This window comes from Salvelinus alpinus, chromosome 31, assembly GCF_045679555.1.
Source record: "Salvelinus alpinus chromosome 31, SLU_Salpinus.1, whole genome shotgun sequence".
Classification (NCBI taxonomy): domain Eukaryota; kingdom Metazoa; phylum Chordata; class Actinopteri; order Salmoniformes; family Salmonidae; genus Salvelinus; species Salvelinus alpinus.
Window position 1 is genome coordinate 32,202,111 of NC_092116.1, and position 20,000 is coordinate 32,222,110.

Below are 20,000 nucleotides of genomic sequence, written 5' to 3' on the forward strand. Positions count from 1 at the left end.
CAGGCCAGTACATCAGGAGACGTGGAGGAGGCCGTAGGAGGGCAACAACCCAGCAGCAGGACCGCTACCTCCGCCTTTGTGCAAGGAGGTGCACTGCCAGAGCCCTGCAAAATGACCTCCAGCAGGCCACAAATGTGCATGTGTCAGCATATGGTCTCACAAGGGGTCTGAGGATCTCATCTCGGTACCTAATGGCAGTCAGGCTACCTCTGGCGAGCACTTGGAGGGCTGTGCGGCCCCACAAAGAAATGCCACCCCACACCATGACTGACCCACCGCCAAACCGGTCATGCTGGAGGATGTTGCAGGCAGCAGAACGTTCTCCACGGCGTCTCCAGACTCTGTCACGTCTGTCACATGTGCTCAGTGTGAACCTGCTTTCATCTGTGAAGAGCACAAGGCGCCAGTGGCGAATTTGCCAATCTTGGTGTTCTCTGGCAAATGCCAAACGTCCTGCACGGTGTTGGGCTGTAAGCACAAACCCCACCTGTGGACGTCGGGCCCTCATACCACCCTCATGGAGTCTGTTTCTGACCGTTTGAGCAGACACATGCACATTTGTGGCCTGCTGCTGCTATATACAGTTCAAGTCGGAAGTTTACATACACTTAGGTTGGAGTCAGTAAAACTAATTTTTCAACCTAATTTTTTGGCAAGTCTGTTAGGACATCTACTTTGTGCATGACACAAGTAATTTTTCCAACAATTGTTTAGACAGATTATTACACTTATAATTCACTGTATCACAATTCCAGTGGGTGAGAAGTTTACATACACTAAGTTGACTGTTTCTTTAAACAGCTTGGAAAATCCCAGAAAATTATGTCATGGCTTTAGAAGCTTCTGATAGGCTAATTGACATCATCTGAATCAATTGGAGGTGTACCTGTGGATTTATTTCAAGGCCTACCTTCAAACTCAGTGCCTCGTTGTTTGACATCATGGGCAAAATCAAAAGAAATCAGCCAAGACCAAGTCTGGTTCATCCTTGGGAGCCATTTCCAAACGCCTGAAGGGACCACGTTCACCGAAACGTTTGACCCAAGTTAAACAATTTAAAGGCAATGCTACAAAATACTAATTGAGTGTATGTAAACTTCTGACCAAATGGGAATGTTATGAAATAAATAAAAGCTGAAATAAATCATTCTCTACTATTATTCTGACATTTCACATTCTTAAAATAAAGTGGTGATCCTAACTGACCTAAGACAGGGAAGTTTTACAACGATTAAATGTCAGGAATTGTGAAGAACTGAGTTTAAATGTATTTGGCTAAGGTGTATGTAAACTTCCTACTTTAACTGTATACATGACTTTTATTCCAAAACACTAAACATTTTTGGTAAATGAGCTATTGTGAAATTAAAAAAAGTATGATTGGTGTTTTTGTTAGTTGTTAAATTACATGTTTTATAATCTATCACTACATGGGTTTAATTTCAGAGACAAATAATCAGGTTTTGTTGCAAAACGCTGAACATCCGCCTTATTCGACTAAGTTTTTTGGGGGAAAATCAAATGAAAAATAATTAAATAATGTATTTCTGACTTACACTTTTCTTCAGAAAGTATTCAGACCTTCACTTTTTCCACATTTTATTAGGTTACAGCCTTATTCTAAAATGGATTAAGATGTTGTTTTTTTATTATCAATCTACACACAATGCCCCATAATGACAAAGCAAAATCAGGGTAAGACATTTTTGCTAATTTATAAATAAATAAAAACTGAAATATCACATTTACATTAGTATTCAAACCCTTCACTTCAGCACCTTTGGCAGCGATTACAGCCTCAAGTCTTCTTGGGTATGATGCTTCAAGCTTGGCACACCTGTTTTTGGGGAGTTTGTCCATTTCTTCTCTGCAGATCCTCTCAAGCTCTGTCAGGTTGGATGGGGAGCGTCGCTGCACAGCTATTTTCAGGTCTCTCCAGAGATGTTCGATCGGGTTCAAGTCCGGGCTCTGGCTGGGCCACTCAAGGACATTCAGAGACTTGTCCTGAAGCCACTCCTGCATCCCCGTAAGGATGGTGCCAGGTTCCTCCAGACGTGACACTTGGCATTCAGGCCAAAGAGTTCAATCTCAGTTTCATCACACCAGAGAATCTTACTTCTCACGGTCAGTCTACAGGTGCCTTTGGGCAAACTCCAAGCAGGCTGTCATGTGCCTTTTACTGGAGGAGTGGCTTCCATCTGGCCACTCTACCATAAATACCCGATTGGGGGAGTACTGCAGAGATGGTTATCCTTCTGGAAGGTTCTCCCACCTTGACAGAAGAACTCTGGAGCTCTGTCAAAGGAACCATCAGGTTCTTGGTCACCTCCCTGACCAAAGCCCTTCTCCCGATTGCTCAGATTGGCCAAACTTGTGTGTTCTTGGGGACCTTCAATGCTGCGGAAATGTTTTGGTACACTTCCCCATATCTGTGCCTCGACACAATCGTGTTTCAGATCTTTAAAGAAAGAAAATTCAAGAAAAAAATAAAAATAAATTCCTACAGCGATACGCCATCCCATCTGGTTTGCGCTTAGTGGGACAATCATTTGTTTTTCAACAGGACAATGACCCAGCACACCTCCAGGCGGTGTACGGGCTATTTGACCAAGAAGGAGAGTGATGGATGACCTGGCCTCCACAATCACCTGACCTCAATCAAATTGAGATGGTTTGGGATGAGTTGGACCGCAGAGTAAAGGAAAAGCAACCAACAAGTGCTCAGCATATGTGGGAACTCCTTCAAGACTGTTGGAAAAGCATTCCAGGTGAAGCTGGTTGAGAGAATGCCAAGAGTGTGCAAAACTGTCAAGGCAAAGGGTGCCTACTTTGAAGAATCTCAAATATTTGGATTTGTTTTGGTTACTACATGATTCCATATGTGTTATTTCATAGTTTTGATGTCTTCACTATTATTCGACAATGTAGAAAATAGTAAAAATAAAGAAAAACCCTTGAATGAGTAGGTGTTCTAAAACTTTTGACTGGTACTGTACATATGTGTGTGCACTAATGGTGTTGTGCTGCTGCCCTTGTGACACCAATGTATTGTCCTGTGCCGTGTGTGTGTGTGTTTCTGTATGTCCGTGTGTGTGTGTCCGTGTGTGTGTGTGTGTGTGCGTTAATGCTTGACCATCCACTCCCAAATCACAACAGACACCAAATTTAAAAAAAAACTTTTAATAAAACTCAAATGTATTATTTTCTCCTTGTAAATTGATAGCGTCTCTGCTGAATTAAGTTGCTCTTCTCTAGTTAAAATAAAACACAGACATCCAAATCCCACCAAAAAAAACAACCAAACTAAACTATGAAACTGTTTGATACATATTGGGCCCCATATTCACAAAGTCTTTCAGAGGAGTTCTGATCCTGGATCAGTCTTTAAGATCATAACTATATGGACTGGGGGGGGGAACTGATCCTGGATCAGTCTAGTCTATAAGATCATAACTATATGGACTGGGGGGGGGGGGGGGGGCTGATCCTGGATCAATCTAGTCTATAAGATCATAACTATATGGACGGGGGGGGGGGGGACTGATCCTGGATCAGAACTCCTCTACTCAGATCCTCTGTTAGCCCATATTAGTGTAGTATTATGACCAGACTTACAGTTGTTTCAGACACACAAATTAGAAAATAAAGATTGATTGAGTTGGGAGTCAAATGGCACCCTGCCACCAGAGCACTATGGGGCTCTGGTCTAAACGTAGTGCACTAGGTAGGGAATAGGGTGCCAGCTCTGGTCTAAAGTAGTGCACTATGTAGGGAATAGGGTGCCATTTGGGAAACACACAGGGTCAAGGGGGTCATTCGGAGACGTGGCTAGAACTTCCTGCTTGTTGCTTCTGACGCTTCAGGTAATATTTCTGGAGAGAGAGAGAGACAGAAAGAGAGAGAGAGAGAGAGAGAGAGAGAGAGAGAGAGAGAGAGAGAGAGAGAGAGAGAGAGAGAGAGAGGGGGGGGGAGAGAGAGAGAGAGAGAGGGGGGGATAGAGAGAGAGAGAAAGAGAGAGAAAAAGGGAGAGAGCGAGAAAAAGGGAGAGAGCGAGAAAAAGGGAGAGAAAGAGAAAAAGGGAGAGAAAGAGAGAGGGGGAGAAAGAGAGGGATAGAGAGAAAGAAAGCGAGGGGGATGGAGGTGAAAGGTAGAGTGTATTAGCCACATAGTTGTCCTTCAGGACTGGTTATTTACAGGCCTAATAATAATAATAATAATAACTATCCCCGCATCAAACTAACAGGTCTAAAAATATACCTTCAGATTATTCTTCTTGGCTGCGTCGTCCTTGCCTCCCCCCCCCTCGTCCCTCCCTCCATCGGCCCCCCATCGCCCCCCCCCACCCGTCAGCCCGGCCGTTTATACCTGCATGTTCTGATAGTGTTGCAGACTGCTGCAGTGGGTCTTCTTGGCTTTGTCTTCGCTCCCGTAGAACAGAGAACACAGCTTACAGAAGAACCCTGTCTTAGGAACCACAAAGTCCTGGCCTGGAGAGGAGAGAGGGAGAGAGAGAGAGAGAGAGAGAGAGGAGAGAGAGAGGGAGAGAGGGGAAAGAGGGAGAGAGGAGAGGTAGAGAGAGAGGAGAGAGAAGAGAGGCGAGAGGAGAGAGAGGCGAGAGGAGAGAGAGAGGCGAGAGAGAGAGAGGAGAGGTAGAGAGAGAGAGAGAGTAGAGAGAGAGAGAGAGAGAGTAGAGAGAGCGAGAGGGGAGGAGAGCGAGGGGAGGGTCAGTTAAACCTGATGAGAAATGAAGTGTGTGCGTCTGTCGGGGAGCGTGTGGCTGTCAGTATCACCTATAGGGTTGTGAGGACTGAAGGGAGGCAGTTTGAAGTCTGTGATCAGAGGAGACTCAGAAAGACAACGCTTTAATTCAGGCTCCTCTTCCTCCTCTCTTCTCTGTTTACTGTCTTCTAGAAAGATGAGAGAGAGAGAGAGAGAGATAGAGAGATGGAGAGAGAGAGAGAGAGAGAGAGAAAGAGAGAGAGAGAGACAGAGAGAGAGAGGAGAGAGAGAGAGAGGGAGAGAGGAAAGAGAGGAGAGAGAGAGAGATGGAGAGATGGAGAGAGAGAGAGAGAGAGAGAGAGAGGGAGAGAGGAAAGAGAGGAGAGAGAGAGAGATGGAGAGAGAGAGAAGGATAGATAGAGAGAGAGAGAGAGAAGGATAGAGAGAGAGAGATGGAGAGAGAGAGAGAAGGATAGAGAGAGAGAGATGGAGAGAGAGAGAGAAGGATAGAGAGATGGAGAGAGAGAGAGAGAGAGAGAGAGAGAGAGAGAGAGAGAGAGAGAGAGAGAGAGAGAGAGAGAGAGAGAGAGAGAGAGAGAGAGGGAGAGAGGAAAGAGAGGAGAGAGAGAGAGATGGAGAGAGAGAGAAGGATAGATAGAGAGAGAGAGAGAGAAGGATAGAGAGAGAGAGATGGAGAGAGAGAGAAGGATAGAGAGAGAGAGATGGAGAGAGAGAGAGAAGGATAGAGAGAGAGAGATGGAGAGAGAGAGAGAAGGATAGAGAGAGAGAGATGGAGAGAGAAGGATAGAGAGAGAGAGATGGAGAGAGAGAGAGAAGGAGAGAGAGAGAGAGATGGAGAGAGAGAGGAGAGAGAGAGGGAGGGAGAGAGGAAAGAGAGGAGAGAGAGAGAGATGGAGAGAGAGAAGGATAGATAGAGAGAGAGAGAGAGAAGGATAGAGAGAGAGAGATGGAGAGAGAGAGAGAGAAGGATAGAGAGAGAGAGATGGAGAGAGAGAGAAGGATAGAGAGAGAGAGATGGAGAGAGAGAGAGAAGGATAGAGAGAGAGAGATGGAGAGAGAAGGATAGAAAGAGAGAGATGGAGAGAGAGAGAGAGACAGGAAGAACAAAGGCGATGGGAGAAAACAGATTAATTTGGCAGCAAGAACACAGAGTCCAGATATAGAAACATGTCATTATGTTCCTATCAAACACACGTCTTCATGACCAAGTGGGCATTAGGGACGTCCAGGGAGGACGTCCAGGGAGGACAGGGAGGACGTCCAGGGAGGAGGGAGGACGTCCACGTCCAGGAGGACGTCCAGGGAGGACGTCCAGGGAGGACGTCCAGGGAGGACATCCAGGGAGGACATCCAGGGAGGACGTCCAGGGAGGACGTCCAGGGAGGACGTCCAGGGAGGACGTCCAGGGAGGACGTCCAGGGAGGACGTCCAGGGAGGACGTCCAGGGAGGACATCCAGGGAGGACTTGGTCATCACACCGCAGATACCAGCCAAGGAAAAATGACTGACTCAGTCTGTGGTCACATTTGAAAAAGATGACGCATACGATTCCAAAATAAAACGTCTCCACAGGAATGTGGCACCTCAACGTGACGAGGCTGGCTGGTGTCTCATATTAACTACTGAACACATCTACTGCACTTCAGTCCATTTCATCTGTTCTCTCTTTACCTTGTAGTGTTGTGGACTCGGTACAAGTCTTTCCAACAGTCATGTCTGTTGTCTCCCGTTTCCCCTCCAGACTCTGGTTCTCAGGGGGGTCAGTCTGCCTCTCCTGCCCAGCTGAGGAGGCCTCCAGGCTGGGTTGGTCTGCCGGGGTATCAGCCTCCGTCTCTTTCTCCTGGAGGTCTGGAACTGAGGCAGCTGGTTGGGCGTCCACCTCTGATGTCACAGCGACTTGGAGCAATGAGGAGGGAGCGTCAACGGAAGCTGGGTCAGTGGGAGGAGTAATATCTGCCCGAGGCTCCTCCTCTTCCTCGTCTTTGACGCTCACCTTCTTTGCTTTCACTGATTTCCTGGCTGTGATGGAGAGAAGAAGAAATACAGCTGCAACATTATAACTCAATTCCTGTGTGTCTCTAAGTGTGTCCGTCTCTCTTACCAGAGGTCTGTCGGGCTCTCTTCCTCCCCCTGGCTCCTCTCCTTGTAGCAACAGCCTCCTCTTCCTCCTCCTCCTCTCCCACTTCATCCACGGTCACAAAGTCCATTCTCCTGATATCCTCCATGCCCCTGCAGTCGTCCTCTGCACCAGGAGACCCTGTAGCATCAGCAAGAGGAGAAAAATGGTTTAGTGGACGAGAGGACACCCCCCTTCTGTCCCGATACACCCCCCCCCCCCCCCTTCTGTCCTGAAACCCCCCCCCCCCCCCTTCTGTCCCGATACACCCCCCCCCCCTTCTGTCCTGAAAACCCCCCCCCCCCCCCCTTCTGTCCTGAAAAACACCCCACACCCCCCCCACACCCACACCCCTTCTGTTCTACTCTGACAAACAGACAGACCTGTGTTGTCAGCTTGCTGGATCTGCGCTGGTTCAGGACTCTTGTTCTGCTCTTCCTCCTCCATCTCATCCTTCCCATCACCTCCAGCCTCATCCAGGGTTACCAGAGTCTGATAGGAGAGAGGTTAAAGGGTGTGTGAGTGAGAAAGGGAGAGGAGAGAGGAGAGAAAGATACGACAGCGAGACGACAGAGAGAAGAGAGAGACGAGAGAGAGACGAGAGAGGAGAGACGAGAGAGAGAAGAGAGAGACAAGAGAGAGACGAGAGAGACAGAAGAGAGAGACGAGAGAGAGAGACGAGAGAGAAGAGAGAGACGAGAGAGAGAAGAGAGAGTGGAGAAAGTAAGCAGCAGATATTTTCCAACCTCTGGGTTGAAGGTGTCTCCTGATTCATCCTCTCCGATCTCATCCAAAGTCACCAAGCCCTCAGTATCCACTCCGACCCTCTCCTCTCTCTCCTCCTCCCTCTTCCGTTCCTTCTCTCTACTCCTCCTCCCTTTCTCTCTCTCCTTTCCTCTTTCCTTCTCTCGCTGATTCTCCTTTACCAGTTTTTGTTTCTTAATCAGTTCTTCCTCTTCGGCGGCGTCATCTGGGTAAGCCTCCTCCTCCTCGCTCACCTCATCCAAGGTGACAAGGTTACTCTTTTTCGGGGTACCCCCCTCGGACTCTCCTATTGCGGTCTTGGTCACCTTTTGAGTTTTGGGTACCCTCTTACCCTTCTTTTGGGGTGCCTTCTTGCCCCCCTTCAGAGGCTTGGAGCCTCCCTGACATTTAGATTCAGTCGTATGGTTGTCCAGAGCTTGGGTCGTTTCCGTCTGATCGTCGACTGAATCTAGTATCTGGAACCCTTCCATCTCTCTGGGTAGAGAATCTCTTCGGCCTCGTTGGCCTGCGAGAGAGGAGTCGGCCATTTTGTCTTCGGTGTCTTCTAGAGAGTCGAGGATCTGGAAAGCAGATTCTTGTTGGTCGTCGGAGATCTCTTCGTGTTCCTCTAGAGTAGTTTGAGGCACCTGGGAACCTGTAGATTCGGAGGCCGCAGGCGCCTGGTAACCCAGAGATACAGACTGTTCTTGAGTGTCTTGACTGCCCTCTTCTCCGTCTCTAGGTGTGTCATCGTCCACAGCTTCGTCGAGTATCTGGAAATCACCACCAGCATCATCATCAGGAACTTTATCGATAAGTGATCGGGGCACCTGGTGACCCGACACCGTCTCCACCTCTTGTAGTTCCAGGGCCTTCTGAAGGTCTCGCTCCTTGGCTGAGGCAGACGGATGGGTCAGACCAAGCTCCAGTGGACAGGCTCCATTCTGAGCCTCGGTACCCAGAATCGAGGAACCTTTTTCAGCCTGGGTAGTGTCCTCGCTCCCCTCTACCTCTGGAGGTTTTTCAGCTGTCGTCTCCATATCGCTCTCTGACACAGCACTTTTCTCTTCCTTGTTGTCTGTCACTGCAGTGTCCAACACTGACATCTGGTGGCGGGATGACGGTACTACATCCTCCGTGTCACATCCCTTAGTGACCACTACTACTTCCTCTTCCGACTGAGACCGAGTCTCCAAGGGAACAGGCTCCGCCTCCGTATCGGCTATGCTGGTGGTGTCGTCGGCGGCGGCGGCTTCCTGGGTTTCTGCGGCTTCGGTTGCTACGACAACAGCTGCTGATGACCTGGTCTTGCGTCCAGAGGTGGCAGGTGGTTGAGGTTTAGCTGCCGCCTTCTTTGCTGCAGCTTTTCGTGGAGTCTTTTGAGCAGGGGGGGTAGAGGAGGAGGACGTGGGGGACTCCTTGTGCTCCTGGCTAGATTTCGGAGTTGGGGAATCTGGGGTACCCCTCTTGCGTTTGGACGATCGGTTTGACCTTTCCGAGGCCTTATCTTGAGTCTTGTGTGACGAAGATGAGGATGACTGCGGTGGGTTGGTGTTCTCAGCCTCATCCCCTTCCACCTCGTCCACAGTAACAAACTGGTCCATGTTGAACTGGTCCAGATCGAAGGAGTTGGCTTCACCGGGGATGACGTCAGACGTAAACTCATCTCCCGCGTAGCAACTAGCCTGAGGTAAAGAGAGAGAAGGATGAATCCATTGAATTAATTCATCATAATCAAATCAATCTTCCCCAAGTTCAACAGAAGTGCTGTAGTTTGAAATCAGCTGTATGAGAGTTTGCTACAACAGACTGTAGCGGTTATGGATTCTGTACACAATGGTGTATTTTTAAGAAACGTTGCCGTTTGGAAAGCATCGCTCACCTTCTCTCTAGACCTGCTCCTAGAGGAGAGAGTCGTTTTACTGCTTCTGCCGTGGCTCTGTGGAACCAACAGAAACCTTTAATAGGATCATTTCTAGCTCAGAAATAGAATGAAATCATTAAAAAATAATTTAAAAAGCACACTTTCAAACAATACCTGGATAGAAGTGGAAAATAAAAACATGCATTCACCATCACGCCTTGCTTTTCTCCTTCTCCTACCTTGCTCCTCTCCTCTTCTTTCCTCCCCTTCTTCTTGGCGGGGCTGCCGTCCTGTCTGCTGCTCCTGCGGGAGCCAGAAGAGGAGCTAGAGGAGTTACCATGTCTCGACGTCGGAGGATCGTGCCTCTCCTCGGAAGGAGCCCGGGTGCTTCTATGCCTAGAAGAGTCTCTCCTTTCTGGGGAAAAGCGGTCCCCTCTCCCTCCAGAAGCCTGGGTCTTCCCCTGGATGAATTCATTTTATTAGACATTTAAATACATAATGAGTTGCCTCAGTCATTAGAGTACAATACATACATTAAAATATTAGCAGAAGCTAATGTAACAATATTGCTTCTGTCATGACGTTGGCCTGTGGGTACCTCAAAGTGACATTACGAGGCTGGCTGGTGTCTCATATAGATTGCATCCTTTGGCCTGTGGGTAAGGTTTATGACCCCCCCCCACATAAATACCTTTCTCCCCTCCCTCTCTCTGACTCTACAGAGGGACTCTTGAATAGCCTTTGTTAAACATCGAGTCTGGGAACATCAAACGGTGGGGGGAAAGGAACCATATTTCGGTAATCCAACCAGTGGAATATATGTGCGTTGGTACTTAATGAATATGATGTCAGTTCGGTTGTCTTCTGAGATATTATGACTGATGACAGGACGACATAAACTGTATCTGGGAAAGTCTACACATTATAGTTATCAGATTCACATGGAATTGTGCAATTTAAATGTTTGAATATGAAACTATTTGTGAAAAGATTAAATGTAATTTTAGCTTCCAAATGAGAGAATTGGGTTTTCATAAGATTAGAGCTCTGCTCAATCAGTGGCCTGCCCCGGTGAAGAGACATGGGTCATAAACTATGAAACACACCCTTCTCTCCCTCCACTATGTAAGCCCTTGACGAAAATGTAACCTCCTGTTCCGGGTACATTAGGGCGACGGTCCGATGTCAGAAGGATTCAGATAATAACTACAGAACGAAGCCAACCTCAGCGTGAGCTTTGGTTGCGAATGGTATGAACTTTGAACTCTTATTCACTACAGAAGTGATACCTCCTAGCCGTTGAGTTAGCAGCGGCCGCTGTAAACGTGGGCTAGGAAAGGACGGACGATGTATCCAGTCTAACACACAATGACGATACTACAACGTACCCAATTTACCACGAGAGACATTCTTCCGAGGACAGGAAGATCTCTGTTGGCCAACACACCCAGCATATACGACCAACCTACCGAAGTGCAGCTCAGAGTAAATATTTATTGCATTTTCCATTTCCAAATGGGTGGTAATTTAGAATGCACAAGATACTGTATTTACGATAGCGTGGCTTCTCCCTTTGTTCCTCAGTCTTCCCGCTCTTTCACTCAAACCCAAACCCTTTCCTTTGTGTTACCAGCCGTCATGTCGGCTCCGTCCACCAGGGACGTTTTCTGTATGACATCATTTGCATTCTGTGTATATGTAATTCTGTGTGATTAGTTAGGTATTTAATAAATAAATAATTAAACACAATTTTGTATTGCTGATTCAACTTGTTAGCCAGGGTTCGTGAAGATAACCAAGAATTTACAACTTTCAGATGAGACTGAAGGTGACGATTAATATTGACTGCTATTGATGTAAAATATTACTAGGTCTTTCAGAGTTTATTCGGAAGATAACAGCTCTATAAACACTCTTTCGTGGTGCCCCTACTTTCTAGTTAATTATTTACATGATTAGCTCAATTAGGTAATATTAATTACTGAGAACGGATTTTATAGAATAGCATGCCATCTCACTTAATCCGGCATAGCCAAAAACACGACACTTCCATCCCTCTCCTCGCCCCTACCTGGGCTCCCTTGAAGCATCGTTACCCATCGCGCCACAAAAGCCGCGGCCCTTGCAGAGGGGAACAACTACTTCAAGGTCTCAGAGCGAGTGACGTCACCGATTGAAGCGCTATTAGCGCGCACCCCGCTAACTAGCTAGCCATTTCACACCGGTTACACTAAGGTGCAATGAATCAGACTGTCGATGATTCAAATCTGTCAAGGTTTAAATTATATCTGTCCCTTAAATTCATATTATTATAACAATACATACATTATTGTGGTCTGGTTGCCCAGATCCTGAAGGTGTCTTCTTCGTGTCGGTGGTCTTTTTAGCTGGTGTCGGATGTTTTTTGTCCGGGCCCGGCTGTGACTTCTTCTCTGGGCGTGGCTCCTCTTTCTTCTTTGTCTCTTTCTCCCCAGTCTTCTCTTCTGGCTCAGCCGGGCCCTGGTTCTTTTCTCCAGCCGGGGTCTTTTTCTCCGCCGTCTCCCCAGCTGCAGGGCTCTTCTTGTTGGGTAGAGGCTTGGCCTGGATCCCCTCTCCCTGGTTCTTTTCTCCAGCCGGGGTCTTTTTCTCCGCTGTCTCCCCAGCTGCAGGGCTCTTCTTGTTGGGTACAGGCTTGGCCTGGATCCCCTCTCCCTGGTTCTTTTCTCCAGCCGGGGTCTTTTTCTCCACTGTCTCCCCAGCTGCAGGGCTCTTCTTGTTGGGTAGAGGCTTGTCCTGGATCCCCTCTCCCTGGTTCTGTTCCTGTTTAGCCTGTTCCTCCACCAGTCTCCCCATACGGTGTTGGTGCACCGCTGCCTCCAGGGCCTTGAGGATCTCCTCAGTTACCGGAGGAAAGTCCTGAGGTTTGTCTTCAACATTTAACTCTACCGGGACAGGGGCCGCTGTTTGTGCCGGTACAAAGGCGGCAACGGTGTCAGAGTCGACGGGATTGGCGACGTTATTAGCTCCCTCCACAGCGGAGATCAGACAAGGTTCTGTTGTGGCCACAGTCGTCACGGTTTCACTAACCAACGCAATGACATCACTGCCCTGTTGTGGGACCTGTTCGGGTTCTGCTGCAATCTCATTGGTCGAGGCGACGCCGTCGGTGCTCTGGGTTTCCATGGCGACCTCTTCCTCGGGAGCGGACACGGCAACCGTAGGTAACGAGGCGGAAACGACGATGTCGACGGTCGCAGTGTCTTCCTTATTTTCTTTTGCCTCCTCAGTTTTCATCCCTCCATCCTCTGTGGGAGGATGGCCGATCTTCTGCTTCCCATCTTTTGTCGAGGAAATCCCACCCTCTTTTCCTCCAGACTCCGCCACCGTTGCCTTTCCGTCGGAATTCATCACCGCGACGTCACTTCCTGGCTGCTTGGCCTCCGCGACGATGACGTCGTCACCCGGTTGCTTGGTAGCCACAGCAACAGGCTGAGAGGATGAGACCGCAGCATTGGTGCTGGTAGTAGTGGTTGTGGAAGTAACAGGTTTAACTGGTGCTGCCACACCTTTAGCTACAGGCTTCTTGCCTTTGATCGGTTTCTTCTTGGCTTTGGAGCTGAAATGACAAACACGTAGATTATAAAATAAGTGATGTTTACATCTAAAAACGTCTCCAGAGGAACATATGGGACAGGAGTTGTTCCCTGACGAGGAAAAAATTGACCCTAATTGTATCCTATTGTCCTTAGAAAACAGGACGTCATACAATGCTTGGATTGGATGGATGGACTGACGGATAAAATCTTGGAAGTTAATGAAAGGTTGAGATATTTACCTGACAACAGATGTCTTCTGGGCTGGGGGCTGCAGTGGCTGTTTAACCTCGCCCAGCATGTTGACCTTCAGAGGTTTGTTCTGAACTACACAGGGGGACTTCTGGAAATGAAGACACACTGCCATCGCCACCGACGAAGACTCCATCTCAAAATAGATCTGAGACAGAGAAATAGAAACATTAATTAAACAACAAATCATTTGATTTGTTATTTGCGTCGTCTCCTGACTAATCAGAAATGTTGAAAAGATGCAGTCGGACGTTCCAAGGACCTGATTGGTTACACGGTTCCTTCAGAAAGCATTCGGACTCCTTGACTTTTTACACATTTTGTTGTGTTACAGCCTTATTATAAAAATGATTATAGTTTTTTTCAACATCAATCTACAAACGATACCCCATAATGACAAAGCAAAAACAGGAATGTTTTGTTGTTGCTAAATATGAAATTTCACATTTTACATAAGAATTCAGACCCTTTACTCAGTACTTTGTTGAAGCACCTTTGGCAGCGATTACATCCTCAAGTCTTCTTGGGTATGACGCTACAAGCTTGGCACACCTGTATTTGGGGAGTTTCTCCATTTCTTCTCTGCAGATCCTCTCAAGCTCTGTCAGGTTGGATGGGGAACGTTGTTGCACAGCAATTTAAAGGTCTCTCCAGAGAGGTTCGATCAGGTTCAAGTCCGGGTCTGGCTGGTACACTCAAGGACGTTCAGAGACTTGTCCCGAAGCCACTCCTGCCTTGTCTTGGCTGTGTGCTTAGAGTCGTTTTGGAAGGTGAACCTTCGCCCCACTGTGAGGTCCTGAGTGCTCTGGAGCAGGATTTCATCAAGGATCTCTCTGTACTTTGCTCCGTTCATCTTTGCCTCGATCCTGACTAGTCTCCCAGTCCCTGCTGCTGAGAAACATCCCCACAGCATGATGCTGCCACCACCATGCTTCACCAAAGGGATGGTGCCAGGTTTCCTCCAGACGTGACGCTTGGCATTCAGGGCAAAGAGTTCAATCTAGGTTTCATCAGACCAGATAATCTTGTTTCTCATGGTCTGAGAGTCCTTTAGGTCCCTTTTGGCAAACTCCAAGTGGGCATTCATGTGCCTTTTACTGAGGAGTGGCTTCCGTCTGGCCACTCTACCATAAAGGCCTGATTGGTGGAGTGCTGCAGAGATAGTTGTCCTTCTGGAAGGTTCTCCCATCTCCACACAGGAACTCTGGAGCTCTGTCAGAGTGACCATCAGGTTCTTGGTCACATCCCTGACAAAGGCCCTTCCCCCCCGATTGCTCAGTTTGGCCGGTCGGCCAGCTCTAGGAAGAGTCTTGGTGGTTCCAACCTTCTTCCATTTAAGAATGATGGAGGCCACTGTGTTCTTGGGGACCTTCAAATCTGCAGAAATGTTTTGGTACCCTTCCCCAGATCTGTGCCTCGACACAATCGTGTCTCTGAGCTCTACGGACAATTCCTTCGACCTCATGGCTTGGTTTTTTCTCTGACATGCTCGGTCAACTGTGGGACCTTATATAGACAGGTGTGTGCCTTTCCAAATCATGTCCAATCAATTGAATTTACCACAGGTGGACTCCAATCAAGTTGTAGAAACATCAAGGATGATCAATGGAAAGAGGATGCACCTGAGCTCAATTTCAAGTCTCATAGCAAAGGGTCTGAATACTTATGTAAATAATATATCTGTTTTATATTTTAATAACTTAGCAAAAATGTCAAAATAACTGTTTTTGCTTTTTCATTATGGGGTATTGTGTGTAGATTGCCGAGGATTTGTATTTATTTAATCCATTACAGAATAAGGCTGTAACGTAACAAAATGTGGACCAAGACCACATGGTACCACTACAGGCCTAAAGTGGTTGGTTCCAGGGATCTAATTGGTTATAATCACATGGTGTTTTGTATTGTGTGTGGCTGTTTACGTGGCAAAAAAGATTGTTTAATGAAACCTGCAGTCTCTATTCTTCCACGTTTATATGTTTTGCACATATTCCAATCCAGCGTCAAACTGGTGTCCGGGCCGATGACCACGGTCGTGAATCCACCTGGACTGTAGATTGCATCCTTTGAGTGGGAGTCAGTCGATGGCCTGTGGGACTCAACACTTCATCCATTCTCTCTGCGACAGTAGAATCGTTCCCATATTATCACTCGCCTGCCGCCGAGGAATCTCTCTCTGATGGTATCGACCCGTTTTGTGCAGCGGTTGTGGTCGTCAGCGGTTGTGTAGTTTCACACTGCGCTGCCAACTTGGCAATAATAACCGGCTTGTTTGTCAAGGGAAATGTGTTGTTTTGTTGTTGTGGTAGTATTCTGTGTTGTGTTAAATGATGCTATGTGATTGCACTAATAGTACTAAAACATGCGAGTCTATTTCAAGCTGTGGAGGTTAAACCCACTTCTCTGCACTGATTCACTCATTTCTTAAATCCCCACTGAGGCGTATCAAAGGAGGGCGATATGGCTTAAATATATCACGGTATCTAAAGACAATTGGAAGGTATTTGACGTTTATGGTACTATCTATGTCTGACCCGGTAAAACCGGGTCATAGACATAACACATTTCACTGCACCCTTCAGCGGCGTACGTGACAAAACGCTCGATTCGTTTTCTTATCTTCAACTCTGGACGTCACCGTGGACGTATTCGGCTTTTGGGCGCTTCATTTGAATTCATGTTTTCAGCACAACGTTCCCAAATGCCCTTTTATGGTCAGAATCCAGTTATGTTAAATGAGCGATTACGTCTCTTTAATGGTCTCGTCTCCTTCTGAGCTGTTGTCCACCGGTCCACCGTTTGTGGTACTACGTAGCGCTAGCAGCCTTTTAGCCACGCCACGTGCTAGCTGTCTAATCTGTTTAATAAAACGTGGAACAAACAAATAATACATTTATAAAAAGGAATTGGTAACTCGTTCTCATTCTGAGAAAATAAGCATCTTTCCTACCCAGGTAGACGACTAGATTTCAACATCGGGAACAAAAGTCAACAGGCTACTTTCAAACGGTGTCTGTCCCTACCCTGTCGATCAGAGACAGCGAGTCGAGGTAGGAGCCCACGCGTTTGACGAGGCCGTGGACCTCCTTGGCTGCTGAGGTCCCTGTGGGGACGTTACTGACAATCAGAAGACGTTCCTTCAACGTTGGATCCTGTTGACAGACAGAGGGTTATAAAGGGGTTATTAACAGGTTACAACAGGGTTTATCAACAGGTTACAACAGGGTTTATCAACAGGTTATAAAGGGTTTATCAACAGGTTACAACAGGGTTTATCAACAGGTTACAACAGGGTTTATCAACAGGTTATAAAGGGTTTATCAACAGGTTATAAAGTGTTTATCAACAGGTTATAAAGGGTTTATCAACAGGTTATAAAGGGTTTATCAACAGGTTATAAAGTGTTTATCAACAGGTTATAAAGTGTTTATCAACAGGTTATAAAGGGGTTATCAACAGGTCATAAAGGGTTCATCAACAGGTTATAACGAGGTTATCAACAGGTCATAAAGGGTTTATCAACAGGTTATAAAGGGTTTATCAACAGGTTATAAAGGGGTTATCAACAGGTTATAAAGGGTTTATCAACAGGTTATAAAGTGTTTATCAACAGGTTATAAAGGGGTTATCAACAGGTTATAAAGGGTTTATCAACAGGTTATAACGAGGTTATCAACAGGTTATAAAGGGTTTATCAACAGGTTATAAAGGGTTTATCAACAGGTTATAAAGGGGTTATCAACAGGTTATAAAGGATTTATCAACAGGTTATAAAGGGTTTATTAACACAAGGTATAAGAAATAGGGCACGGGGGGGGTGTGGTATATGGCCAATATACCACGGCTAAGGGCTGTTCTTAAATCTCAATACACCACAAACCCACTGAGGTGCCTTAATGCTTTTCTAATCTGGATACCAACGTAATTACAGCCGTATAAATAACTGGTTTGGGGGACACAACAACGTAACCTTTCTAGTTAAATCTATGAACTTACCGTAGGGGTGAGGCCATTCAGAGTTGTGAACACACCCTCCTGCAATAGAAAGAACAGACACCTATGTTGACTGGACTGTGTGTGTGTTACCTGGGTGTGTGTATATCTGTTACCTGGGTGTGTGTGTGTGTGTGTGTGTGTGTGTGTGTGTGTGTGTGTGTGTGTGTGTGTGTGTGTGTGTGTGTGTGTTACCTGTGGGTGTGTATGTGTGTGTCTGTTACCTGTGGGTGTGTATGTGTGTGTCTGTTACCTGTGTGTGTGTGTGTGTGTGTGTGTGTGTGTGTGTATATATATATGTGTGTGTGTGTGTGTGTATATATATATATATGTGTGTATATATATATATATGTGTGTGTGTGTATATATATGTGTGTGTGTGTGTGTGTATATATATATATATGTGTGTGTGTGTGTGTGTGTGTGTGTGTGTATATATATGTGTGTGTGTGTGTGTGTATATATGTGTGTGTGTGTGTGTTACCTGGTGAAGGTTTGTATCAGGGCGGGTCAACGTGAAGGTGAGGGGACAGTCTAGTAGTTTAGGAGGAGACATTGTGTAGTTCGTCAACATAGCAAAGCTCTTCTGCACTCTCTCCATACGGACTATGGCCTGTTGGGTCAAATACACTCATTATAACGACAACAACAAACACCCACGTTATAGTACTGCATCAACAACAACAAACACCCACGTTATAGTACTGCATCAACAACAACAAACACCCACGTTATGGTACTGCATCAACAACAACAAACACCCACGTTATAGTACTGCATCAACATCAACAAACACCCACGTTATAGTACTGCATCAACAACAACAAACACCCACGTTATAGTACTGCATCAACAACAACAAACACCCACGTTATAGTACTGCATCAACAACAACAAACACCCACGTTATGGTACTGCATCAACAACAACAAACACCCACGTTATAGTACTGCATCAACAACAACAAACACCCACGTTATAGTACTGCATCAACAACAACAAACACCCACGTTATAGTACTGCATCAACAACAACAAACACCCACGTTATAGTACTGCATCAACAAACACCCACGTTATAGTACTGCATCAACAACAACAAACACCCACGCTATAGTACTGCATCAACAACAAACACCCACGTTATAGTACTGCATCAACAACAACAAACACCCACGTTATAGTACTGCATCAACAACAACAAACACCCACGCTATAGTACTGCATCAACAACAAACACCCACGTTATAGTACTGCATCAACAACAACAAACACCCACGTTATAGTACCGCATCAACAACAAACACCCACGTTATAGTACCGCATCAACAACAAACACCCACGTTATAGTACTGCATCAACAACAAATACCCACGTTATGGTACTGCATCAACAACAACAAACACCCACGTTATAGTACTGCATCAACAACAACAAACACCCACGTTATAGTACTGCGTCAACGACAACAAACACCCACGTTATAGTACTGCGTCAACGACAACAAACACCCACGGTATAGTACTGCGTCAACGACAGAAACACCCACGTTATAGTACTGCATCAACGACAACAAACACCCACGTTATAGTACTGCATCAACAACAACAAACACCCACGTTATAGTACTGCATCAACAACAACAAACACCCACGTTATAGTACTGCATCAACAAAAACACCCACGTTATAGTACTGCATCAACAACAACAAACACCCACGTTATAGTACTGCATCAACAACAACAAACACCCACGTTATAGTACTGCATCAACAACAAATACCCACGTTATAGTACTGCATCAACAACAACAAACACCCACGTTATAGTACTGCATCAACAACAAATACCCACGTTATAGTACTGCATCAACAAAAAAAAAAACCACGTTATAGTACTGCATCAACAACAACAAACACCCACGTTATAGTACTGCATCAACAACAACAAACACCCACGTTATAGTACTGCATCAACAACAACAAACACCCACGTTATAGTACTGCATCAACAACAACAAACACCCACGTTATAGTACTGCATCAACAACAACAAACACCCACGTTATAGTACTGCATCAACAACAACAAACACCCACGTTATAGTACTGCATCAACAACAACAAACACCCACGTTATAGTACTGCATCAACAACAAATACCCACGTTATAGTACTGCATCAACAACAACAAACACCCACGTTATAGTACTGCATCAACAACAAATACCCACGTTATAGTACTGCATCAACAACAACAAACACCCATGTTGTTACTGCATCAACAACAACAAACACCCACGTTATAGTACTGCATCAACAACAACACACACCCACGTTATAGTACTGCATCAACAACAACAAACACCCACATTGTTACTGCATCAACAACAACAAACACCCACGTTATAGTACTGCATCAACAACAACAAACACCCACGTTATAGTACTGCATCAACAACAACAAACACCCACGTTATAGTACTGCATCAACAACAACAAACACCCACGTTATAGTACTGCATCAACAACAACAAACACCCACGTTATAGTACTGCATCAACAACAACAAATACCCACGTTATGGTACTGCATCAACAACAACAAACACCCACGTTATAGTACTGCATCAACAACAACAAACACCCACGTTATAGTACTGCGTCAACGACAACAAACACCCACGTTATAGTACTGCGTCAACGACAACAAACACCCACGG

General features: G+C 46.1%; 1 protein-coding gene across 4 annotated transcripts in view; it reads right to left on the reverse strand.

The window, feature by feature from the left end:
• Nucleotides 1–3,171: 3,171 nt before the first annotated feature.
• Nucleotides 3,172–20,000, reverse strand: part of LOC139561742 (zinc finger protein 638-like) — a 37,697-nt gene continuing 20,868 nt past the window's right edge. For 3 of the 4 annotated variants that reach the window (XM_071379010.1, XM_071379012.1, XM_071379011.1), the window contains 14 exons: nucleotides 17,766–17,894; nucleotides 17,285–17,323; nucleotides 16,312–16,440; nucleotides 13,279–13,436; nucleotides 11,790–13,059; nucleotides 9,704–9,925; nucleotides 9,483–9,539; nucleotides 7,603–9,285; nucleotides 7,240–7,348; nucleotides 6,842–6,997; nucleotides 6,412–6,759; nucleotides 4,791–4,907; nucleotides 4,366–4,487; nucleotides 3,172–3,872 (listed from right to left, as the gene is read on the reverse strand). In XM_071379010.1, the coding sequence (XP_071235111.1) occupies nucleotides 3,813–3,872; nucleotides 4,366–4,487; nucleotides 4,791–4,907; nucleotides 6,412–6,759; nucleotides 6,842–6,997; nucleotides 7,240–7,348; nucleotides 7,603–9,285; nucleotides 9,483–9,539; nucleotides 9,704–9,925; nucleotides 11,790–13,059; nucleotides 13,279–13,436; nucleotides 16,312–16,440; nucleotides 17,285–17,323; nucleotides 17,766–17,894 (4,599 nt within the window). In that variant the 3' untranslated portion in view covers nucleotides 3,172–3,812. The remainder of the gene's footprint in view (nucleotides 3,873–4,365; nucleotides 4,488–4,790; nucleotides 4,908–6,411; nucleotides 6,760–6,841; nucleotides 6,998–7,239; nucleotides 7,349–7,602; nucleotides 9,286–9,482; nucleotides 9,540–9,703; nucleotides 9,926–11,789; nucleotides 13,060–13,278; nucleotides 13,437–16,311; nucleotides 16,441–17,284; nucleotides 17,324–17,765; nucleotides 17,895–20,000) is intronic. The other variant, XM_071379013.1, reaches the window with a different exon arrangement.